This window comes from Fusarium solani (genome assembly GCF_023522795.1).
Source record: "Fusarium solani strain SB1 chromosome Unknown bctg00000011, whole genome shotgun sequence".
In the NCBI taxonomy this organism is placed as follows: Eukaryota; Fungi; Ascomycota; class Sordariomycetes; order Hypocreales; family Nectriaceae; genus Fusarium; species Fusarium solani.
Genome location: NW_027072149.1, coordinates 2,011,655 through 2,035,916, shown reverse-complemented (window position 1 = coordinate 2,035,916; position 24,262 = coordinate 2,011,655). Strand labels below are relative to the sequence as shown.

The 24,262-nt window shown below is 51.7% G+C and overlaps 11 protein-coding genes across 11 annotated transcripts; 6 read left to right on the top strand and 5 right to left on the bottom strand.

Moving 5' to 3' along the window:
- Positions 1–211: 211 nt before the first annotated feature.
- MRS44_015772 (uncharacterized protein) lies at positions 212–2,188 on the top strand (the record flags this gene model as incomplete). The annotated part of the gene is made up of 1 exon (XM_046276773.2): positions 212–2,188. One exon carries the CDS (start codon positions 212–214, stop codon positions 2,186–2,188), a length of 1,977 nt encoding a protein of 658 aa, XP_046130082.2.
- Positions 2,189–2,508: 320 nt separating this feature from the next.
- On the bottom strand, positions 2,509–3,497 carry MRS44_015771 (uncharacterized protein; the record flags this gene model as incomplete). Its single annotated transcript, XM_046279567.2, has 3 exons — positions 2,509–2,631; positions 2,684–3,129; positions 3,188–3,497. The coding sequence occupies 3 exons, from the start codon at positions 3,495–3,497 to the stop codon at positions 2,509–2,511; spliced, it is 879 nt and encodes a 292-aa protein (XP_046130083.2).
- An 805-nt stretch (positions 3,498–4,302) lies between these two features.
- Positions 4,303–6,157, top strand: MRS44_015770 (uncharacterized protein; the record flags this gene model as incomplete). Its single annotated transcript, XM_046270316.2, has 4 exons — positions 4,303–4,313; positions 4,367–5,392; positions 5,444–5,521; positions 5,572–6,157. The coding sequence occupies 4 exons, from the start codon at positions 4,303–4,305 to the stop codon at positions 6,155–6,157; spliced, it is 1,701 nt and encodes a 566-aa protein (XP_046130084.2).
- Positions 6,158–6,439: 282 nt separating this feature from the next.
- MRS44_015769 (uncharacterized protein) lies at positions 6,440–7,361 on the bottom strand (the record flags this gene model as incomplete). Its single annotated transcript, XM_065619346.1, has 2 exons — positions 6,440–7,245; positions 7,295–7,361. 2 exons carry the CDS (start codon positions 7,359–7,361, stop codon positions 6,440–6,442), a joined length of 873 nt encoding a protein of 290 aa, XP_065475418.1.
- Positions 7,362–7,781: 420 nt separating this feature from the next.
- On the top strand, positions 7,782–8,793 carry MRS44_015768 (uncharacterized protein; the record flags this gene model as incomplete). Its single annotated transcript, XM_046282110.2, has 4 exons — positions 7,782–7,887; positions 7,940–8,050; positions 8,100–8,425; positions 8,473–8,793. 4 exons carry the CDS (start codon positions 7,782–7,784, stop codon positions 8,791–8,793), a joined length of 864 nt encoding a protein of 287 aa, XP_046130086.2.
- A 354-nt stretch (positions 8,794–9,147) lies between these two features.
- MRS44_015767 (uncharacterized protein) lies at positions 9,148–9,903 on the bottom strand (the record flags this gene model as incomplete). The annotated part of the gene is made up of 1 exon (XM_065619345.1): positions 9,148–9,903. One exon carries the CDS (start codon positions 9,901–9,903, stop codon positions 9,148–9,150), a length of 756 nt encoding a protein of 251 aa, XP_065475417.1.
- A 632-nt stretch (positions 9,904–10,535) lies between these two features.
- MRS44_015766 (uncharacterized protein) lies at positions 10,536–12,883 on the top strand (the record flags this gene model as incomplete). Its single annotated transcript, XM_046278715.2, has 6 exons — positions 10,536–10,589; positions 10,678–10,724; positions 10,777–10,872; positions 10,923–11,007; positions 11,074–12,726; positions 12,779–12,883. 6 exons carry the CDS (start codon positions 10,536–10,538, stop codon positions 12,881–12,883), a joined length of 2,040 nt encoding a protein of 679 aa, XP_046130088.2.
- Positions 12,884–13,961: 1,078 nt separating this feature from the next.
- Positions 13,962–15,629, top strand: MRS44_015765 (uncharacterized protein; the record flags this gene model as incomplete). The annotated part of the gene is made up of 1 exon (XM_065619344.1): positions 13,962–15,629. The coding sequence occupies one exon, from the start codon at positions 13,962–13,964 to the stop codon at positions 15,627–15,629; it is 1,668 nt and encodes a 555-aa protein (XP_065475416.1).
- A 404-nt stretch (positions 15,630–16,033) lies between these two features.
- On the bottom strand, positions 16,034–17,279 carry MRS44_015764 (uncharacterized protein; the record flags this gene model as incomplete). The annotated part of the gene is made up of 5 exons (XM_046276774.2): positions 16,034–16,060; positions 16,113–16,138; positions 16,198–16,532; positions 16,581–17,000; positions 17,116–17,279. 5 exons carry the CDS (start codon positions 17,277–17,279, stop codon positions 16,034–16,036), a joined length of 972 nt encoding a protein of 323 aa, XP_046130090.2.
- Positions 17,280–20,190: 2,911 nt separating this feature from the next.
- Positions 20,191–21,058, bottom strand: MRS44_015763 (uncharacterized protein; the record flags this gene model as incomplete). Its single annotated transcript, XM_065619343.1, has 2 exons — positions 20,191–20,647; positions 20,703–21,058. 2 exons carry the CDS (start codon positions 21,056–21,058, stop codon positions 20,191–20,193), a joined length of 813 nt encoding a protein of 270 aa, XP_065475415.1.
- Positions 21,059–22,869: 1,811 nt separating this feature from the next.
- On the top strand, positions 22,870–23,937 carry MRS44_015762 (uncharacterized protein; the record flags this gene model as incomplete). Its single annotated transcript, XM_046276776.2, has 1 exon — positions 22,870–23,937. One exon carries the CDS (start codon positions 22,870–22,872, stop codon positions 23,935–23,937), a length of 1,068 nt encoding a protein of 355 aa, XP_046130092.2.
- Between the last annotated feature and the right edge of the window lie 325 nt (positions 23,938–24,262).

Genomic DNA, 24,262 nt, shown 5'->3' with positions numbered 1-24,262 from the left:
ATGACTAAGGACGAGGGTATTGCTCACGTAGTTGGTGCCCAACAAGGCTGACTTCTGACACCATTTCTTTTTTCGCATCCATACTCTACACGGCCCCAGTATCACGGAAGCCAGTATCACGCTAGATTACCCCGCTGAATCCTATCCCGTCTTAGTTGGGACTAGATCCTACCTAAATCGAGCTACAATCTCCCCACAGACCACCAGCATCATGAACACTCAGGCGCCGAAGGATCCCGACTCCCTTTGCGAGCGTTGCAAATCTATCAATTTCGACGCAATCTTATCTCAGCAATATTCCCCTAGCGACAGGATCGTCCCACTCATGAGCCTAGAACGTCTACCACCGGGTGATTGTGGATTGTGCCAACTGTTTGCCCAATACTGCGGAGACAATTGGGGGGATGGCATATTGTGCTCCGTTTCCGGGGAGGGCATACTCAAACAGCCCCCTGACAACGTGGAAAGCTCTCAGTCCGATACTACAATGCTTAGCATTCTGCCAAGGTCCGATATTGGCAGCATTGGGGTATTCTTGCGCAAGAAAGGATACATTTCGGAGGCTGTCAATACCCCATCATCTTGGAGGGAGGGACACGTTGGTCCAAGATCTCTCGACCCGGAGGCCATTGATTATTCCCGGATTCGAGGTTGGCTCTATTTCTGCGAAAACGGGCACAGGATCTTTGACACATGCTCGCCTTCAAAGGTTGATTCGGAATGGCCAATTCGTTTTATCGACTGCGAGACTCGCCTTGTTGTCGAGGCTGCTAGTCTTGGGAGCCCATGTCCCCCATTCTTGGCCCTGAGTTACGTCTGGGGGCAACTAGTAGACCTACAGTATCGCCAACCGGCCCACGACGAGCCTCTCACAGATCTCCCACCGACCGTCAGAGACAGCATTGTCGTCGCCCAAAAAATCGGATTTCGTTACCTATGGGTCGACAAATACTGCATCCGCCAGGATGATGAGGAAGACAAACGTCGCCAGATTCGACTCATGGCAGGAATCTATGGATCGGCTCAAATGACCATCATCGCCGCGGCAGGCTCCGATCCACGCTACGGCCTTCCCGGAGTAAGTCGGCCTCTCGAGATTCGCCGACCACACGCCAGGGTTGGAAACCGGACACTCACCTGGACATTCGGTTCAGGCTCGCTCCGAGATGACGTCTCGGCATCGGTATGGTCGACTCGCGGCTGGACATACCAGGAAGACATTCTCTCGGCTCGACGTCTTGTATTTACTGAGCAGCAAGTCTATTTTCAGTGCGGGCTATCCGGCTACTACCAAGCATTCAACGTACATGCTCGCCTGATGGGCTCCGTTGGGGAGGACAAGATACTTGCCCGCATGAAGTCTAACGTATTGCCCCACCATGTAGGAGATAGGATCCACGAGTACACCCACCGAAAACTCGGTAACGAAGACGACATTCTGAATGCCTTCCAAGGGATTTTTAGTGCCTTCGCCAAGGAAAAGTCGGTACATAACGTCTGGGGTATTCCGGTAAATACATACCGTGGTTTCATTAACAACGAGCTGGAACACTCTCGTGGCTCTTTCCAAGCTGGCATCTGTTGGACGCTTGAGACGCCGGCCGGCCGTCGTGATAAGTTCCCTTCATGGTCATGGGCTGGGTGGACAGGGCGTGTCGACTCAAAATATGCCAGCACCATAGATGGGTATTTCAGTGGCAACAAAAACACCATCATTTCGTTTGAATCGCCTGATGGGACCAGGACGGAATGGTCACAATTGGACCATATGCTGGGAGACAATGGCAGCCAGGACCATCTTCGAATATTAATTCTCGACTCTCCTTCATTTCCATTGCAAGTCGAGGAGGTTCATAATGAGCCTGATGATGATGGCCGGGGATTAATGAGGAGCCCTGGATCAGATGCCGAGACCAGTCTCAGGGTGACTGGTGATGTGACTGGCCCCTTTTATCCCTTGTCTAAGACACCGAGCTGCGGTCCTGATCAACCACAACAGGGGGGCCTTGTTGGAGTACCGATACCTTCATGGAAAGGGCAGACACTCTACGTCTTGGTATTTCATAAGAAGGCTGAGTTTTGGGAGTGTTTCGGTCACTTTGAGTGGTCGAACCCAGAAGGACCAACAGATTTGACGACGTTCTTAACCATCATCCCTACTACACGAACCGTGCTAAGGATCGCTTAATCTCAGGAATGGACTATGGTTTGCTTTATGAGGAGGAATGCTCGCTCTATAGTTATGGTGCTTTACAGCATGGGGTTTTGAGGCCGTTATGTATTAGTAACTGTGTATTTACTATTGTGGCCGATGGCCCGTCCGGGCTTGTTCGTTCAAGGACCAGCCTGGTGGGTCTTCCTAGAACTTTAGACCATAGCATTCCCGTCCCTAGGCATGAAGAATCAAGCCATTCACTGGCTTCTGCCCTACAACGTGAGGATTAACGATCTAAAGGAGAATTCTGATATAGAATCCATAATATTGACTACACAACTTGTGACATTTACTTATTCGCTCTTCGTTTGCTGCTTCTTCTGCTCCCTTGCCCAGTCCTCGATCGACAACAAGTCAGGAATCAGCTCCCTAGTCTCTTCCACACTTCCCGGTTGACAGTTGTCATAGTATAACCACTGGCCAAAGTTAGTATTCAAATGCGGTCTCTTTGACATATGAAAAACTCACATCAAACATTTGCCGGTAATGATGTGGCGTCAGTCGAATAATCACCCACCGAGGCAACCAGATCCTCCCCCACCCCTTCTTGCCCTCGCCCTTCTCCAAGGCACTCTGAAGCTCATCTACATTAGCTATCTCGCCAGCAATAGTCACAACCCTGCCGTTGAACTTCTCTGGATTCAAGAGAGCGAGAGCATTCGCCTTGCCAATGTCCTTGCAGGCTACGTATTTCTGTTTGGTGTTGCCCATGAGGGAGGCCATGACGCTGAGAAAGAAGAACCGGCCGATACCTGGAGGAGGGACTACTTCCATGAATCCCACGGGTCGGATGACGGTCCAGCTCAGGCCTGATTCTCTGATGTACTCTTCGATCTTGTATTTGCTGTAGAAGTGCTCTACGGATTGGGAGATGTCGGCGCCTGCCACGGACGAGAAGACCAGATGCTTGACGCCTATTCTGTATGTAAGTATACGAACAAGACACCATCTAGAGCATGTAGGAGTCCTTACCAGCCTCCTTCGCGACGTCCACAAATTGCTTCCCCTGTTTGAGCTCGCCCTCCACATCCTCCGGGCCCCGAAAGTCAGTCACAAGATACGCAGCGTCGACTCCCTCGAGCGCCTTGAAGATGCTTTGGCGATCAAGCAGATCACCCTTAACTGGCTGCACGCCGCGACGCGCCAAAGCCTGGGCGGTCGATGACGATGGGTTGCGTGTCAGGGCTCGGACGGTGAGGTCGGGGCGGTCCGATGCGAGGAGGGCTTCCACGACACCGCCACCCTGTTGGCCTGTTGCGCCTACCACGAGAAATGTCGGCATGCTGAGGTCTGCTAAGAGTATTTCACTGTTGAAGAGTGTTGAGAAAGGGCCAGATGGGTGCTGGAAACTTAAGGAAGTTGAACACGAATTAGGGGAACACAACGTAGATATAGCAGGAAAGCGAAGGAAGCTTGATTTAAGCTTTTAACACGTCACTCCTGAGGGAAATGATGCGCAGGTTAGTAAGGAGATTGGTGACTTAAAGTGCAACCATATGCTCGGAACTCGCACATCCTCGGGGTCCGAAAAGTGCGGCACCGGCACCTCAAGTTATGTCCAGAGCCTCTTGGCATTGACTACATCTAAATGCAGACCTCAAGTCGCTGACTATCACCTAAATTATCAATAGGATGTCATTATAATCAGAATATTTGATTGCCGAAATGAGTGCTATATCTCTACTTGTACTCCGCATCGACATGAAGTCTGCTAGTTAGCCAATCATGGATAACACTGACTTGTGGGCTTCTGGTGGCACGTGATAGACTAGATCAAGGTTAAATGAGGGCTAACGGGGCATCGGACGTCACCCTCTCCGCAGTAACTATGGCACAACGGCCTACGGAACGGCATTCAACCACCGCAAGCTCAGCTTCGTTTCATTCGTTTCTATCCATGCGGCAATGAGTTTCGCAAGAAGACGCGCCCCAATCGCGTGTCTCTTCTGCCGCCACCGGTCAGCTGTGCTCTAATGCATCCTGAGGAGCCCGCTGATAGATGATGTAGAAAGCGGCGATGTGACGGAGTCAAGCCCACATGCGGCCTATGTGCCGCCTCCAATGTTGACTGCGAGTATCCGGACAAGATGTCTGATATGTTTGTGTTCCATGTAGTTGGCCAAACATTCGCATGCTAAACCTTGACGTTAGACAAAAGGCTAGACAGGAGAATGCGTCAAACGAAGCCCTTGTGCAGCGGATCAATGAACTGGAGAATATGCTCAGGAATCAGCAGTCACAAGAGCAGGAAACTCGGCAGCAGCAGTCTGTCATGTCGCCCGGCGGAGCACCATCTCAACACACGCCTTCGCAGCACACCCACAGCTCTCCCAGCCCAGCACCCCTAGCTATGGAAACAGATGAGCAGGTGAGTCCGCAATCGAGTCATGCTCCAGTCATCTCAGAGCAAGGCGTTGCATTGGGTGAGCTGGGCTTCGCTGGTATGCTCTCCACCCCGGAAGCCTTGATGCCCGCCTTCTCGCCAAACACCTGGAGACAGCTACTACCTGTAGTCCGGCCTCGACAATCCCACGACGATCCCGACTTGCCGGCTAGAGCTAGGGATGTGCCATCAGGCAACGAGGAAGCATACATCACCATTCCAGTCGGTCATCACACCACCACCTCAAGCCTCTTCTCGCTTCAATCTATCAGAAACCTGGTCGGCTACTATCCCCCGAGCCTATTCTACGACATTGAATCATCCCAGTCGTTCTCGTCTCAGCTTGAACTGGACCAAGGTCTCTCCCCGCTCCTTGCGAGATTGGATCTGGACCGGGAGAGCACGACTCCCTTGGTCTCCAACTTCTTCTCGTACATCCACCCCAAGTTCCCCGTGGTGGACCAGGAATCCTTCCCGGAGCTCTTTGAGAGAACCTTTCGGGTTGACTGCAACTATGACGCCGACTTGGCTGTGTGTTTGCTCGTGCTGGCTTTGGGCGAGCTAGGCTCTACAGAGAGCGCTGTCGACCCGAGCCAGGATATGCCGGGCATGTCATATTTTGGCTTGGCCTACCGCATTCTGATGATGCAGTGGGCGGCATCTTTCAGTCCGAGTTTGTCTTTGCCGACTGGGCTGATTCTAGCTGGCGTGTATCTTTGCTTCAAGGCCCAGCCGCTCGCTGCTTGGAAGATGGCCTGCATGGCCTCGAACTCTCTGCAGCTACTGGCACAGCAGTCAGTCTCGGACACGTATCTATTAAAGCCCCTTAAACTGATGAACTGCAGACCTACGGCGGATGTTCGCAATGCCAATGAAAACGAGATGCTTAGCCGCCTCTGCTGGACATGCTTTGTCATTGAATGGTAACATCTTCACCCTTGATGCTAGCTTGAATGCTTACCTTTCACTATAGTGATAGTTTATCTGAATTCCACCTTCCACGCAGCGGTATAGAAGTCGCCATAGACCGCATGTACTTCCCCCGGCTCGGTAACCACACCGATCGGGACGGCCTCATGTTCCTAGCACTCTGTTCTATCCGCCGCCTGCTCAATCGGATCCACAACGCCGTCTACGCTTCTGGAACTAAGGAGGCATTAAGCCCCTCCAGCTCACCTACCTTGCCGATTTCGGATCCAACTGGTCAGCAGTCTGCCCTGTCAGTCCTCATGTCGCTGGAAGGCGTGTTTGGCGAGCTGGAGCGGCAGCTTGACGTCTGGTATGACTCGCTGCCCGACATCATCAAGCCGGATTTGTCCACGACGGTGCCTCAAGATACCCAGGATGCCTGGCTGAGGCTTCGATACTGGTCAGCGAAGCACATTATTAGTCGGCCATCGTTGATTTACGCTACCACTTGGCCTGATGGACACGGCCTCCCGGGATTTGTCGCTAGGTACTCGGCTATGTGCACCGAGAGCTCTCGAAATTACATCAAGACTGGGGTTTATACTCTTGACAAGAGGACGCACTACTCATGGATGACCATCCAGGCGTAAGGACACGAAACCCCAAAATGATTGTTTTTGATACTGATCATGGACCTAGGTGCTTGTCCAACTCCTTGATCCTTTCCATGGCAGCGACTACGCCGAAACTACAACACCTGGTACCAGACATTGACTCAATACTGAGAGAGACACCCGATCGTATACAACCTTGGGCATCCCGAGACTCGAGCGCAGAAGCTGTAGGCCTGATACTCAGAACCTTACATCACAAGATGAAGTTTTACACTTCGAAAGCAAGGTAGAATAAGTTGATGTCTAGTCTACACCAATTTACAGAGAAAACTTCAATCCTCCATTAGCACAAACAACACTCCCCGTGCACCAGGCCGACTCATCCCCGCACAGCATGCCCACAATGCTCGCAATCTCGGCCCAGTACGCCGGTCGTCGGCCCGCCATCTTCTCATTAGCCAGCTTGGTCAACTCTGGAGGATCAACGCCCTCTCTCACCGCAGACAGAGGTGTGGCAAGCTGAAACGGCTCAAGCTGCTTCCAGAAATCTTCGCCCGCCGCCCAATACATGTCTCCCTCGACGGGCCCGGGGTTGACGGCATTGACGGTCGCACGCTCTGCCAGCTCGCGAGCCCAGGTCCTCGTCATGGCTTCTAACGCGGCCTTTGTGCCGCCGTAGAGCGTATGTGTCTTGAAGCCCATGGAAGAGGCGACGGACGAGATGTTGACGATGCGGCCGGATCGGTCATGGGGTAGGAAGGGGAGCACGGCTTGAGTGACCATGATGGGAGCGAGGACGTTAACGGCGTAGATGCGGTGGAACTCGGCGACGGGGACTTGTCCTAGGGCATAGTCCCCTCCGACCCCGGCGTTGTTGACGAGAATGTTGATGACGAGATTGCCGTTGGGGTCGGAAAACTGAGACTTGGCCGTCTCGATGATGTGACTAGCTGCTGCTTCGGAGGAGTTGAGATCTGCCTTGACGGCGACAATCTTAACGTCGTGCTGGTTTGAGAGTGAGGCAATCATTTCTTGTGCCGTCTTGGTTGATGAATCGGAGGTGTAGACGCCCAAGACGTGGGCACCCTTGGCAGCGAGGTTCTTGGTGATGGCAGCGCCGATTCCTTCAGGCATGAGTATTTTGCAGAGATCACATGCTAGTATCTGGCTTACCGCGAAAGGCGCCTGTGACAATAGCCAACTTGCCCTCGAGAGGTCGCTCAACAGTCTTTTGTGTCATGTTTGGTCGAGATGGGTGAGGTGGTGTGTGTGATTGATTGGAGTCGAGAAATTGGGCATCCCTTGAGATATCAAATATTCGGCAGTCTTTAAGGCGGAGTTTGCAGCCGCGGCGAAACTAAGAACAAGAGGATCTGGTAACATTGGTAAGTCAAGTGAGGATCCATGCAAGACCGTGGTGGGTGTGTGGAGATGGCGGCCAAGATGCCGCCACTTTGGCGGGCGGCAAGCGGGAGGGCCGCATACCGCTGACGAAGCCTTTATGTCACAACCTGAGGATCAGAGAGGGGATGGCTGTGGTCAAGTTGCTCTAACCGGATGGGAATAAAGGGAGGGGATCACACCAAGTTCGAGAACAACGGCCATCGACTTAAACCCAAGTTTCGGACTCGTTAAGCACATCAGCGACACGCTGACCAACATGAGCAACACGGCAGACCCCCAGTTTCGCGAGGTAAAGGAGCGGCAGGGCGGACCTCACATTCGCTCCGCCGACTTGTTCCGTCTCGATGGTCGCACTATCATCAGTCAGTGTACTTGCGATATCTTTAATCGGTCGCTTCTAACAAAACAAACTAGTCACTGGCGGAGCTGGATATCTCGGAATCGAGGTGGCTGGGTCTGTCCTAGAGACTGGTGGAGATGTGGTTTGCCTCGATGTGCTTGAGAACCCCCCAGCAGAGCCCTGGAGTAGGTCTAACCCGTCCATCATATGAACTTTATCTGACAAGCATGGCAGGCCAACTCAACGACCTAGCGAAGCAACATAATGGTCAGATTTCGTACCGACGACTGGACGTGACCAACGCGCAGGCTATCCCAGAGACATTTGCGAGCTTCACCCCCGGCCTGAGATATCCGATCCGGGGCTTTGTGGGTTGTGCCGGTGTCTCTGACAACGGCCCTGCCCACGAGTTTTCCGTCGAAAGATTCCGCCGCCTGATGGAGATCAATGTAACGGGTACTTTTGCAGTCGCGCAGGCTGCGGCACTTGAGATGAAGAAAGCCAACGTTGACGGGAGCATGGTCCTCGTGGCCAGCATGAGCGGCACAGTTGTCAACAAGGTATCTGTCACGCATTCAGACCACTGACCATTGCTAAACATCAGCAGGGTGTCGACACTGCGGCCTACAACGCCTCCAAGTCCGGGGTCCTCCAACTTGCACGGTCGTTAGCTGCAGAATGGGGATCCCGGAAGGGGATGCCTCTGATCCGTGTCAACTCGCTATCTCCAGGTTACATCCGTACCCCGGCGACGGCAGAGGCGCTCAGGAAGCCTGGGATGGAGGAGCAATGGACTGGAGATAACATGCTGTACCGGCTTAGTTTGGTGGATGAGTTTCGGGGCCCGGTTCTGTTCTTGCTGAGTGATGCCAGTAGTTATATGACTGCCGCGGATCTGAGGGTTGATGGAGGACACTGCGCTTGGTAGAGGGAGAAACATGATGTCAAGTACAATGCAAAGTCTTAAGCAGTAACAACGATCACTGTTGGTATCAACGACGTCTCCATCGGTGATAATATCAAAGAGCACGATAATAAACACATGACAACATTAAACCCCAATGCTGTTAACAATGATCACAACTAAAGTACCTTAAATACGCGTGCAGAGGATGAATAGAAGTAGGAGATGAGTAAAAATCACCTCTTGCTTTGCCTTTAGGTATTCGGCCTGTCAGTTAATGCCTTCAAGTCGGTTAGCCACTCATGCTGTCACATCAACAACCCAGCGCAGCAAGACGATATTCTTAACTCGTATTTTCAAGTCTCAGTGGAGTTTAGATTAAATCAAGCTCAAAATTTCATCACACGGCAGCCGATTATCCCTCACATCTCTCGCATTCATCTCATCCGTCCCAGTAGCCCTTTCCCACGCCTCCTTCTCATCCGCCACAATCCCACTCTCCAAGTGACGACGTGCTACTCGTTTGTGTGCAATACCAGCCGGAACATCAACATACCAGAGCTCCGTCATGAGGCCGGCCGCATCGCTCCACGGACGTCTGTTCAAAGCACAGTAGTTACCCTCGACCAACACGATGCGAAACGACGCCGGGATATCGATTGTGTTTTCCACCGGGTCCTTTACGGCATGGTCAAATGATGGTGCTTTGAGCGACTGTGCTGGTACTCTGACCAATTGCTGGATTAGACCATGGAAAGCATCTGCGTCAAATGTGAAGGCTGCACCACGTCGATGAATGGCAGTGGTCGGATCTGGCATGGATGCTAGATGAGCTCGGGTGTAGTGGAAGCCGTCCATGGGAATATCGACGGCGATGGATCCGGCCATCTGGTTCTGAGCTTCCCACATAGTATTGACCCGTGCAGCTAGAATTCTGGCCAAGGTTGACTTTCCTGAACCGGGGACCCCCGAGATTCCGATGACTACTCTTTTGTCCTTGCCTGCAGACTCCATCATGGCTGCGTAGGCATTAGAGGATAGGTGCCATGTAGGGTGGGTTTCTGGCCGCTCACCAAGTAACTTCTCAGCTAACCTCTCGATCTCGGCAGCTCCTGCAGGGTTTGGATTCGACATGGCTACTGGCAGATGAGTGAAGCAAGTAACGAAGCACAAGTGTCAAAGGTGAAAAGATGAAAGGAAGTCGGGTGTTGCGGATTCGTGACGTTGTGTCAAGGTTTCAACAGCTACGTTGCTCCTAGACGAGGCAGCAGATCACATATCCTATGGCGATGATTTGTTTCTCTCATGATTGAAGATTTTAAGCCGTCATCCGACCAACCAGCTTGCTAAACAGGCTTGACTTGCAGCCACCAACCACGCAGCCCCTGTTGTTCCATTGGTTGAAGAGCCTGTCCTCCACCCCTTGCATGCAGGTGCCCACTATCCGTTACCCGCCTTCCGCTACCCGCTCGTAGTGTTCGCTTAGGGTTATCGGAATCCAATAGCGTCGAGGCTGCAGCAGATTGTGCCGTGCGAGAGATGACCATCCTAAGAATGCAGTTTTGGGAGATCAGCTTACACGGCACGAGTGAGGGAATTGTGGACGGGCCACAATACCGAGACTTGTTACTTTGGCCTAAGTTCTCATCCTTGTATAAAGTGACATTCGATCAGTGCACGTCACGAGTTGTCACCTCCAGGAGCAGCCAAAAAGACCAAAATCTCGAAAAACAAAACGACAAGTGAAACGTGTATTCTTGCTCAACATGACCAGAGACGGGATTGACCAACTAACGGTAAACACCATCCGTCTACTTGCGGTATGAAATGATCCCCCTCCCCAAAACTGTCCACCTTTGACCCCGGTCTCGCTGGGGACGGATCGCCTCTAAAGCTCACATTTCATAGGTTGATGCGACATTCCGTAGTAATTCGGGCCACCCTGGTGCACCTATGTAAGCTCATAACAAGGAAACCAAGCGTGCCCCGTTGCTGACCGGTAATCAGGGGAATGGCCCCTATGGCCCATGTTCTCTTTAGCAGATTCTTAACATTCAGTCCCCAGAACCCGGAATGGCTAAACCGGGATCGATTTGTTCTTTCGTGAGTTTTGATTTTGTTGCTCTCGGGCCAGGGCTAACACGTGGGTTTAGAAACGGGCATGGCTGTATGCTGCAGTACGCCCTTCTCCATCTGTATGGATATGACGTCTCTATGGATGACCTAAAGGATTTTCGAGTCAGTAACTTCTCTGGCTTTGGCCAGTATCACTGAGGACTCTATGCTGACGACTATATTGGACAGAAACTCGGCAGCAAAACCCCAGGACATCCCGAAGCGAAGCATACTCCAGGAGTCGAAGTCACCACCGGGCCTCTCGGCCAGGGCGTTGCCAATGCCGTCGGCCTGGCCATGGCCCAAGCGCATACCGCCGCCGTGTTTAACAAGCCTGGCTACACCTTGATTGACAATTTCACCTATTGTTTCCTTGGCGATGGGTGTCTAATGGAGGGTGTTGCAAGCGAGGCTTCTTCTCTGGCGGGCCATCTTCAGCTTGGTAACCTCATCTGCGTGTACGATGACAATCACATCTCGATCGACGGCGATATAGACTGCACTTTCACTGAAGATGTAGTCAAGCGTTATGAGTCCTACGGTTGGCACGTCCTTACTGTTGATGATGGTGATGGCGACCTTGAAGCCATAGCAGCTGCCTTCAAGGCCGCGCGACAGGTCAAGGATAAACCTTCGTTGATCAAAGTGAGAACTACCATTGGCTATGGATCCCTATCACAGGGCACTCATGGCGTGCACGGCAATCCGCTCAAGGAGGAGGATATCAGACAGGTCAAGCTCAACTTTGGGTTTGACCCCAAAGAGACTTTTGTCGTCCGCAAAGAGGTCTATGACCTTTGCAAAAGGCAGTCTGAGAGAGGCGCAAAGCTCGAGTCGGACTGGCACGCCTTGTTGGAGAAGTATGCTACCGAATACCCTGCCGAATATGCGGACCTCTCACGACGGTTGGCCGGAGACCTTCCCAAGGACTGGGAGAAGCATTTGCCAACGTTTTGCCCATCTGCCCCTGCCGTGGCGACTCGCAAGATCTCAGAACTTATCATTGGCAAACTCGAATCAGTCATCCCGGAGCTGTTTGGCGGGTCTGCCGATCTAACTCCTTCAAACTTGACACGTTGGAATGGCGCTGTTGACTTCCAGGCCAGCAAGTCAGGCGATTACTCGGGCCGCTATGTCCGCTACGGTGTCCGCGAGCATGCCATGGGAGCCATCATGAACGGCCTTGCAGCCTACGGAACTGTGCTCCCCTACGCAGGGACCTTTCTCAACTTTGTCTCATACGCTGCTGGCGCCGTGCGCCTCTCGGCATTGTCTCGGTTCCGTACCATCTGGATCGCCACCCACGACTCAATCGGCCTGGGAGAAGACGGACCAACGCATCAGCCTATCGAAACGCTGAGCCATTTTCGTGCCTTGCCTAACCTGATGGTCTGGCGCCCTGCCGATGGAAACGAGACAAGTGCCGCGTATCGGATGGCTCTTGAGTCGAGGTCTACTCCTAGCATCCTAGCTCTCTGCCGCCAGAATCTCCCTCACCTTGAAGAGTCCTCCATCAGGAATGCCTGCAAGGGTGGCTACACCCTTAAAGAGGTAGACGGGGCTCATATCACGATCGTGTCATCTGGCTCGGAGGTGTCTCTGTGCGTTGAGGCAGCTGCGTACTTGCGAGACCATCACGGGATCAGAGCCCGGATTGTTTCAATGCCGTGCTTCGAGGTGTTTGATTCCCAGACGAAGGACTACAGACTTTCCGTCATACCAGACGGGATTCCCGCGTTGTCCGTAGAGGCGCTGAGTACGATGGGATGGAGCAGATATGCGCATCAGCAGTTTGGGCTTGATCGGTTCGGGGCATCTGGCCCGGCTAACGAGGTCTTTGAGGTAAGTCTATGCAGTATGAACACATGGAGCCTATAGTAACAGATTTCGGCAGAAATTTGGCTTCACGCCTGAAGGTATCGCAGAGCGGGCGGCGTCTACTGTCGAGTTTTATAGATCGGTGGTTGATCTACGCTCACCTTTACGTCTTGCGTTCTAAACTCGAGATTTGGAAAGCAAAGCCCGATTGGCAATAAATATATGGATCAATCTAAAAGGATCTATCCGTGCTTTGCATTACTGCACCTTACGGAGCATGACACCACGATATCTTGTGTACATATGTTGTTGGTGCTCCACCAAATAGTCCTGATGCATATATTCCTGTTTTTTGTTAGTATCTGAGGCAGTAACCGCCATACTATTCCAACTGAGTTGTCATGGTGACTCAAATCAAAGCAAGATCTCTGAGTGTCGGTCGACGCGGCGGATTCGATAGAAGAGAAGAAATAGCGATGGTAGAATGTCAATTGAAAACGCCACGAATCTGTACATCTCAATTGCTGAGCTCCAATAGCGGCAGCCTCTGATATCAGACTCAATAGCTCTATTACAAAGGCAAGACAGTGACTAGGACAAATTCGGAAAGGTAAATCTTAGCGAAGTGCCTTTTATCCGTAGGCAGCTCAAGGTGAGATGAGCATAATCTCTCAACATGCTCTTGTAGAAACAAGAATGTCTGAACCCTGTCTTGTGCCATAGCCATGATCACTTGATAGACACACCCATAAATGACGTGTTCAACTGATAGTTCATTCCGAGCCCCTCCATCATCTTCGAAATCTTGCTAATACATGAGTCAGACCCATCGTGGGTCGACTGTGCTCACATGTAGTCATCTCTACATGGAGAGGGCATTGCCAGATCTGAATGATCAACTTTGGACTCATGAGCTACCGCCACCCACTTACCGCCAGCCGCCTCCGCTTCCCGCTTCCCGCCAGAACCAGAGCGAGTCAGGCAGGCGGGTAGCGGCAGACTAGTGCCGAGTCTAGACCGACCTGAAGACCACCCGTCACTGTTGAAGAGAATCTCTCATCATTTTCTCTCGTAACCCCCGATAGAACATTACCCCATATTCTCATGATGGAGGATAAATTCGGTCGCTCTACCCCGGATTTCGAAAGTCTCCACAATAGAGCCTCGTCCAGCATCCTCTCCATCTGTTCTTGCAAAGGCAACATCAACTTTATCATTTCTTCCTCAATCCCACTAGTCACTTCGTTTTCTTGACCATCATGGAAATCAAAGACCAATCAAAGACCATCAACGAGGCTCCCAACGCGATGGAGGACCGCGACTCCCTTACCAACCGCCTCAGAGCATCGGAGGCAGCCCGGAGAGAAGCCCAGATGCCCCTCCTGCAGTGCCTGAAGCTCTACCCCAAAGCCGTGGCCTTCTCCGTCATCATTTCAGCCTGCATCATCATGGAGGGCTACGACGTCAATCTCTTGCAGGGTCTCTTCGCGTTCGAGCCCTTCCAGCGCCGTTACGGAGAGGAGCAGCCGGACGGGTCGTATCAGCTCTCGGCTCAGTGGCAAGCGGGGCTCGCAAACGGCGTGGCCGTGGGCGAGATCCTCGGCCTGTTCATCAACGGCATCGTTTCCGAGAGGATTGGGTATCGCCGAACCGTCTTGTGGTCCCTGCTCTTCGTCACCTGCTTCATCTTCATCCTGTTCTTTGCCCCCGCTGTGGAGGTTCTACTCGTGGGCGAGATCCTATGTGGCATCCCCTGGGGTGTGTTCCAGACTCTGACGACCGTTTATGCGGCCGAAGTGTGTCCTGTTCAGCTCCGAGCGTACCTGACGACATACGTCAACCTCTGCTGGGTTATTGGAACCCTCCTCGGCCAGGGCATTCTCCGCGCGTTCGTCGAGAGCGGATCCTCGGAGTGGGCGTACAGAATCCCCTTTGCAATCCAATGGATCTGGCCCATTCCCATCGCCGTCGGTGTCCTCTTTGCGCCAGAGTCACCCTGGTGGCTGGTCCGCAGGGGCAGAATCGAGGATGCAAAGAAGGCCGTCGAGAAGTTGACGTCCCGAAAGGCTGACCCAGATTTCGACGTCGACTCGACCGTCTCGATGATGGAATATACGCATCAGTATGAGCTCAGGACTACGGGAAAGGCCACCTACCTGGAGTGCTTCAGGGGTGTCGACCTTCGCAGGACCGAGATCACCTGCATGGTCTGGGCGATCCAGAATTTATCTGGCTCGGGATTCATGGGTTACTCGACCTATTTTTTCCAACAGGCCGGCCTTGACTCGAAGCAATCTTTCAACATCGCCATGGGCCAGTACTCCCTCGGTGCTGTCGGAACCATCCTGTCCTGGTTCCTCATCAAGCAATTCGGACGTCGAACTCTCTATCTCGGCGGCCTCGGAATGCAGTTCCTGCTCCTGCTTATCACTGGATTCCTCGGTCTTGCCCCTTCAGGCAATTCTGGTGCCTCATGGGCTGTCGCCGTGATGATGGTCTTGTACACGGGCGTCTACGACATGACAGTCGGCCCCGTCTGCTATGCCCTCGTGCCAGAGATTCCCTGCAGCCGCTTGCGAACGCGAACCGTCGTCCTCGGCCGGAACTTGTATAATGTCATTAACATAATCATGAACATCATCATCCCATACATGCTAAACCCAACGGCGTGGAACTGGAAGGCCAAGGCTGGCTTCTTTTACGCTGGCCTATGCGCGTTTTGCTTCGTCTGGACATTTTTTCGACTTCCTGAGACCAAGGATAGGACCTTTGCTGAGTTAGATATGCTGTTTGCGCAGCGGGTGTCGGCGAAAAGGTTTAAGGACACGCATGTTGCTTTGTTCGATTCTGGATTGGTTATTGGAGGGGACGCGGATGACAAGGATAAACTTAAGGGACAGCAGGCTGTGACAGAGCACTGTGAGTGATCGAGGGCCTTTGTGCAGCACTGGCAACTTCAGGTATCGCACATGGTTTGAGCAGTTTCCAAGATGAATGAGTTGTTGATCTGGGTAAATAAAGCACTTGATCTGTTAAATGATAGTGTTGCTTCCAACCAGCAGTGTTGATATTGGGCAGTGCTGTCAATGATGTGATTTAAAAAATTATGTTCTTATCATAGCGGAAGCAACGTACGCCTGGAGGGTCAAAATCTACCCGACTCAGTGCTCCCCTCCCAGTGTAGTGAGCGTGGAACGTGTTTTTATAACAGTGGAACCCCTTGAATGAACAAGAAGCAGTTTGCATATCACAAAAGACACCCTGAAGGTTTCTATTCTCTAATGTCTAGGTATTGAAGTACAGAAATTCACATGTTATCATTTCGACAAGTCTATTTCGCAATCTCCACACCTCCAGTCTAATGAAATGTCAGCTACATGTCTTGAATTTATACACAGGCTGTGACTTACAGCTCCCATGGCCTTCTTGAGGTCACCTAAAGAACCATGTTAGTGAACATTAACAGTAACCCCCCTAACAGAGCTGAATACTCACCGTAAATGGCAAACTGGCCGGCCGACATGGCACCGACCATGAAGAGACGAGCACCAATTCCGCTGAAGGAGCCACGCAGGCCGAGTTCCCTGCCGATCTTGATCAACCTGCTAGTGTTGCTCTCACCTGGGAGACCCTTGGTCTTGTTAATCTTGGAGAGCATGGTGTCGGCTGGCTGCGAGACGATGGCGGCCGCGAAACCGGCAATCAGACCGGAACCAAGGTTGATGGTGGTTTGCATGGCGTCGCTTGTCTTCGCCTTGTCGAAGAAGTTGCTGTACGCAAATTCGGAGACTTTCTCGTAAAAGACAAACTTGGTCATCGTATACGGGACCCTAAAATCCATGAGTCACGGACAAAGGGAAAAGGTTGACGGCACGCACTGCTTAAAGAGAATGGGACCAAAGCCAGAGTAGAAAGCGGCAAGGCCTTCTTGGCGAGCAATCTTTGTGAAACCCGACACAAGACCATTAGCGAACCCGGGCTCCGACACCAACCGGATACGTGTGGCCTCGAGAGGGCAGAGGGCAATATCAGCAAAGAACTCTGCGGCTGCGCCAGAGACACAATACACCGCGATGCGGTTGTTCCTGGCGTTCTCGTAGCCGATTGTGTTGATAGATTGTTGCTTGAAGAACTCATAGCCTCCGAATTTCAAGCCACCTTGCAGGAAGTAGCCGGCCAAGGTAGGGCCAATGCCGGTCAATAGAGCACCTGCGCCTTCATTCTGGATAACCTGACGGAAACCGCCGATCATGCCGCGGTTATAGGTGGCTGGATCAAGCTGGATGCGGGTCTTGACGCTGCGTCATGTTAGTTGTCAGTCTGGTCTGGTTCTTCGTTGCCTTGAAGCTGATGGCTGAGCTCTTAAATGTCATCTTCTCGAGTAACTATGCGAAATGTCGATCTTCAACTTACACATCAACAGGCGTGAGACCTCCATGAGTGACGGAACAACAGACGGCACCAGCAAAGGCGAAACGCGAGTAGAGGCTCAAGCCCGACAGTTTCTTGGGCTCTGTGCTGACGTCAGAGCGCTGTCTGAGCACGTCAAGGTTGACGGTTGTCGCCGTGGCACTCATCTTGCCGGTGATAGGGATTGCTTGAGTGAAGAGAAGTGCTCGCTAAAATGAAGCTATTACACGCACTAGAGTTTCCCAGTTGAACAGACTTTGGTCCATGTTGTAGAAAAAGCAAGTTCAGGATGCGACCAACAGGGTCGATCCGAAAGTAGGTATTTATTAGGATTCCGGAGATTGTCGCTATTAGAACTCCCCGATGCCCAATCAGGCCTCGGGTATTGAGATATGACGAATCACCCTCGGTTGGCGAGCATTCAACGCGATGTTACAGTTCCCGTTGCCGTGTTGCCCTTCAAAAGTTACACGAGTCAAGCGAGCAGGGGCAAACGCGTCGCGTGAGTGGTGGATGGTTCAGTATGTGATGGATCAGGGTTGACAACAAATGATGAAATGAGTTAGCAATGGATCCTTTGGTGGGGACTGGGCGGTGATGTATGGCCGTAAGCGAGGATGGTCTTTTGCCTGAGGAATGGAAATTCATGATGAGGACCAGCGGTCAGGAACTTGTCTGTCTCATTGGAAATACTGCAGATCTCGCCTGTCCAGATACTTCAAGTTTATCATTCATATAGAATTAATTGGTTGCATGAAACTATGCATGCAACAGTCCGGGGCGGTGGGCCGAGTGGCGACGTCAATGAAGGAACCCGACTTGTGTCTCTCTCGCAGCCGGACACCTATTCCCGACAAAGTTTGCAGTATTAATTTCACATGCTTATGCCACCATCTGACCTCGGAGTCGGCGGAAGTAATTGCAGACGAGTAGATAACCTTGTTCTCACTCTCCTCGTTACGTGGTACAACAACTCTTCACAGCCTGCCTTTCGTTCCGATTCTGAACCACCCTATAGGAACTATCAACTAGAAGAAAACTCCTTGCACCAGCACTCTCTTTAATCATGGTGACTGAAGCATAACCAGACTCTCATCCAAAGCCTTCATAGAGTTTTCCGTCCGCGAGCGGCTAAACACGCTGTTCTTCCACAACAGATGACCAGTGGCCGATATCGACAGGTGACAGCGGGTGGTTGACTTCTCTAACAGAAATCTAACACCATCTCAACTTCCTCGCTGTCATCCTCTCCAAGACGTCGGCATCAGCGTCGCCAGCGGCTGTTTTGATCAACTGGATAGTCACTTGTTCCGACCCATTGACTTCACAATTAGACTCCAGCGGGACGTGATGGCAAGCAGCAGAGATGACCTGAGAGTTAGCGTCCTAAGAACCATATTTCCTAGCAGACGAAACCTAGACAGGGCGATTGGACGAAAGGCAACCAAAATTGACAACAAAAACGCAATCAATCTGGCAACTACGGAGTACTCGGAACAACTGTAGGTTATCCGAGCTTATGTAAGTATTCGGCGATACAATCCGAGACGGTTAGAAAACTTGCCTCAATCATGCGTCTGATAGCGAAGCTAAGCATACTCACTTTCGTAATGAGCCACATGTAAGCAATGTAAATAGGCCTAGTGTAGTAAAACACCAATTCCAAGAAGCGGGATAGACTAATAGTAGGGCAGCTGTAGTCGGTATGTAGAGCGCTGCTAATCCCTGGGTTGTAGTACAGTGATTAATACTATACTATTGGTAACCGTTTCTTTGCAGTCGTAGCCGATGGCCTCTTCAGACACATTATTCGTGATAAAAATACCTGATGACAAGAAGAATGCTTACTACGTAGCATCTAACCCGGTTTTTCGATGCAATCGATAGGATCATGACCCCTAGCCTGTCAGTAACGCATGGCATGATACCCCGCCTCGAGGAATGCATCAAAATGCCCCGGTAGAAACATCTCTTGTCTGATCTTTTTTTAGCATCACTAGATATCTAACCAACATGTCATAGCAGGAGTCGACCGAGAAGCCCGAGGTTGACGCAGTTAGCAGAGTTCCAGAGGGACGATGTCATGGTCGGCAAAGCGAAATGGAGTAGTAGGAGTCTGAACAAGACGACGTAGACAATGGCTTGGCGCTAGGCATGAACACCAGCTCTACCGCCTCTTTGGCCTCGACCATTCTTGAGAGTCGTTCAGTTGTAAAGTAGGCACTCTTGACTAACGGTGTTGGAGCCATCACGTCATGACACTCATGTATGGAGGGAAACTTTACAAAGCACCGTGGAAAAAAGACATACGAGTTTGTCTCCCCGTACCACGCTGAGTGAGTACAAGGACTCAGGTGCCATAGACTGTAGACGGCAGTGGACATTGGAACAGGAACAGGCATTGACCCTTGGCTGGCCTTGGCACTTGGAATGTATTAATCAAGATGAATGAACATGTATTTGGGCGATGTAGGTTCTTTGAGACAGGCCGAGATAGCAAAGTCCCAAGCTGACTCTGTCGTAGCGACTTTGCGGATGAGTTCCATAGTGCAAAGGTCATAGGAACCGACATCTCCGCCATCCAACCCAGTTGGATTCCTCCAAACCTAGAACTCTAAGACCTGGACTCCTCGACTATCAACACTAACCGCTCAGTCAAATCGATGACTGTACCCAGGAGTGCACGTTCCAAGAAAACTCACTCGACTTTATGCACATTAAATCTCCAGTGAGATGATCAACTGACGACGTGAGGGCCTCATCGGAGGATAGCAAAACGATCCAAAGCTCAGGGAAGCTGGCTTCCAGGCTGCTACCCTGCAGGACATTGAGGGCACATTGATGTTCATCGCCAACTTGCTAGGCTAATCTAAGGGGAAGGTTGACGTGTTTAGTGAGTATTATAGGCAGGAGATCAAGTCGAACAAGATTCATGGTTACTTCTAGCAAAAGGTTCTGCAGTTATAGAAGCCTGAAACTGCCTAACTTGGGGCACGTGTTGGTATCTGCCATCAACTGGAATTGCTTAGTGATAAATTTGGTATTTTGGCTATATGAACTGAACAAAGACATTACTGCCTAGTGATGGGTGACTGTCCACCTCGTCTCAACCTTGATCTCGTCGTTCCGCCCCTGTGAAGAAGAAGCAGTCAAGTTCTTCTCAGAGCCAGCCTCATCAGGGAACCCGTTGACAGTATAGTCGCGCTGGATACCCTCGGCAGGTCTGTAGTCCTCCATCTCCCACTGTGAAAGATTGGGGTCCCTCACAACTGTGCCCGACTTGCTGCCCCCAGTCCTGCTTTGGTCCCTGTATCCCGTGCTTCTCTCGTCCGAGTACTCGGTCAGTCGAGACCCTCCCATTCGCTTCTTGTATTTGGCGTAGAACGGTCGGAGCATGGGAATACTGACGCAGAGGATGGCGAGGTTCGGTTCGAGGATGAAGAGGAAGATGGTCGTGGGCATGGTTCCCGTTACGTTGCTGTTGAGGTCGACGGTCGAGATGTAGATGAGTCGGAAGACGGCGCACACGACGCAGCTGTTGGATGCGTTAGCAATGATGATAGAGAAGGGTATAATTGGTAGAGACTTACGCCAGACCGAGAGCGAAACAAGACGTGATACCAATCTTGTCTGCCCGACGCGTCTGCAAGTTCCAAATACTATGCATCGGCATGGCCATGATGATCAAGTCGCCGATAGCATTCGTAGCAATCAGCGATTGAATCATGGGAATGTATGCACCGCACTTCCCCTGACCGGTCCACTGCGCAGAGACTGGGTTGCACAGGAAGATGCATGAAGCGAGGTAGGAAACCATCCACATAAACACGAAGACGAGAGCAACTCGGGATGCTTTTTGCATAAATGGCGTGGGGAAGACGCGGATGAAAAAGCAGAGCATGCTTGACTTGACCGAGGCGAGGAGGGTGACGTAGACGATTTGCATGCTAAATGTCAACTGGCGATGTTAGCTGGGAATCTCAAGGGGAGGCCGCTTGTTTGTACCTTGAGGATGAAGGGAATGTTGGCGGCGACTTGGAGAACATTGGAGTCAGTCCATTATCCTTCAGATGCATACTCCTCACGTATCGAGACACTCACGTTCTTGGTGTTTGGCCAAGTTGTACCCGTTTCCAACAGGAGCAACTACAGACGGTTAGCATCACCTCTTCCTCCATACCATGGTAATACTCACAAACCCCTTGACAGCACAACATTGCTACGCCCAAAGGCTACCTCTTGGTCAGCATGTAAGCGACACCAAGTCAAAGGCTGAACAAACCGTAGCAAATATGACAAAGGCATCATCCCACCCAATGCCAGGTCCCATGAACCGACCAACGACTCTCAGAGAAACAACACATAGCACGATAAAGACAATGATGCAATTGATGATAAGCTCAGCCTTGACGTACCCCAGAATCGGGTAATAAATCTGCGGCGTAGTCGGAATCTCAAGCGTCGTCGACATGGCAAACAAAAGAAACAAAAAAAATCAACCACCTCGAAAACGAAAAACTCTCGCGACACGCGAAAAAGTCCGCATTGCTTTTCTTATATGGCAAAGACTAGCACTGCTGCCTTTTGCCGATCATAACCCAAAGTCTCGGGCTCTACGGCAAATGTCGTCGGGATGCATGGAAGACGCATTGGAAAATTTGCTAGGCCGTGGCTCTACCGTGGCGAGGCCAAGTTATTGCTTACGGGGTTCGTGAAACGGCTGTTCCTGGTGGAGGATCCACTCTGGGGGTTACGCTGGGGAGGGATGTTCCTCGTTGGATGAACCAAGTGGCCGGAGAAGAGGTGTAGAGATGCCGGGGCCATGTTTCACCATGTTCTTGAAGAGTTAACGACGCCTCTGCTCCCAACCATAAGATCAATAATATTGCTTCGGGAGATGGTCTATAACGGGCATGATAAGGTTACGGGAGATGCTCGACGGTTTCCCAAGGCTCAAAAGCTTGCTCAGGGAGATTACTCGTCTAACGGCCCGCTTCTAGGGCCCGTCCCTTAGTCTCAAGGGGCGACTGGTTCGCCTATGAAGAATACCCACTTGGACAATGATTCGTGCCGAGGCTAATGGACACCGGTTGTAGCGGAAACGGGGCAAGTGCTCCGAAATGTCGAGTGTTTCCTCTCGAGGCTGTCCATGTTTCGTCCCCTGGGATTGCCGATCTTGCACGACAATGGTTGGTGAGGCCGATGCAGGAACTAGGGGAACAATGCCGGAGCTACTGGTTCATGCCTTGGGAGGGGCGAAATAGCAGCCTGTTTGTCAATTGTCGTTGATTGAGTTTGATGCAAGCCATCTGAACCCCGGAGGTTTATAGAGTTTACGACCTTGCTGTTGGGAACAAATGTTTCTTCACCATCCTTCCCGTGCTATCCCCGTCACCTGTTGGCCGTCATTACCGGCTGGTCGGGTTCTTTCTGCAATTCATGTCACGTCACATCTGCCAGGCTCCTCCTGCATGAACCAGGGTCACCAGGGGTTCCCTGCTAGCCCACACTGCCGATCTTCGAGTTCGCCGACTTGCGAGCTGCAAGCCAGACTCGGAAGACCAAAATACATTCGCCTGGTAACCAAGGCTTGCACAGGCCAACGGAGGGGATACAGAAATAGTCTAGTCCAGAAGAGGGACTGAATACCACCTTGCACTCGCTGCCGCGTCTTCCTATAAGTACCTGAAAGCAAACGAGCAAATCTGATGAATGCAACATCTCCACCAATCCCCTCAGCACCAAAAAAAGATCATCATGGCCTCTTCTAAGACATACACTACCAAACAATGGGTCCTCGCCTCAAAGCCCACAGGGGCTCCCGTCCTTGAGGGTGACGATGCAACCTTCAAGCTCCAGACCGTCACCCTTCCTTCCCTGCAAGATGGCCAGATCCTCTGCAAAGTCCAGTATTTCTCCAATGACACTGGTCTGAGGAACTTTATTCAGAGCACCGTGGCGCCTGAGCGGTTCTACGTTCCCACTGTGCCTGTTGGCTCGCCTATGCGATCTGGTATCATCGCTGAGGTCGTCGAGTCTGCGTCGCCGACTTTCAAGGCTGGTGATCTCGTCATGGACTTCCATCTTGGTACATGGAGCGAGTATGTTATCCTAGATGCAGCCAATTCACAGGCTCTTTCGCCCCTTCCGGGCAACCTGCCCCTTACACATTATCTGGGTGCCTTTGGTGCATCCGGCATCGCCGCCTATACTGGCCTGTACATGGCCGGAGAGGCCAAGCCAGAGCACACCATTGTCATCTCAGCCGCAGCCGGCGCCACAGGGTCCATGGCCATCCAGATCGCCGTCAAGATCCTGGGTGCTAAGCGTGTCATTGGCATCGCCGGCTCTGACGAGAAGTGTGCCTGGGTGAAGAAGGAGCTCGGCGCGCACGAATGTATCAACTATAAGAGCCCAACCTTCCTCGAAGACCTCAAGGCTGCCACACCTGATGAAGTGGACGTTTACTTTGACAACGTTGGTGGACACGTGCTCGACGCCATGTTGACGCGCATCAAGCGACACGGCACAATCGCCGTGTGTGGTGCAGTGAGCAGCTACAACTCCGACGAGCCAATGGCGCTGAAGAACTGGTTTGAGCTCATCTCCATGAGAATCACTATCCGTGGTTTCATCATGTTGGATTACATGGATAAGGTGCCTGCTATTCTCGGAGAGCTCATCGGTGCCGCGGCGGATGGACGTATTAAGCTGCACAACTCGGAGACTGTGGTGGAGGCTCCTATTGAGCAGCAGCCCGAGGTGTGGATGAGACTGTTTAGCGGCGGGAACCAGGGCAAGCTTCTAACAAAGCTGATTATCTGAGACGTTGTGGGACGTTCAGCTTCCAGACAGACTGGTGTTGGCAGGGTCAAGTCTCGTTGAGAAAGCGGGCATGATTTGAAAATGTGTAGAGTAATGAATTTATGGCTTGGAAGACGAGCCACAAAGTTGGCGATAAAGCATAAGGAACAAAATATGAAGACCTGACGGATGCCGAGACGCGGTTGGTTTGAAACGTGGCCTTGGTGTCAACTGGCGTCTCCAAAGAGGCCTAAAGGATCCCCTAGGGGGTTCGTTGAGTGGTAGCGGTTCTTGGAACAGTGCAAAGAGACAATAAAAGTGCATAAAGTGTATAATCTTGGGAAAT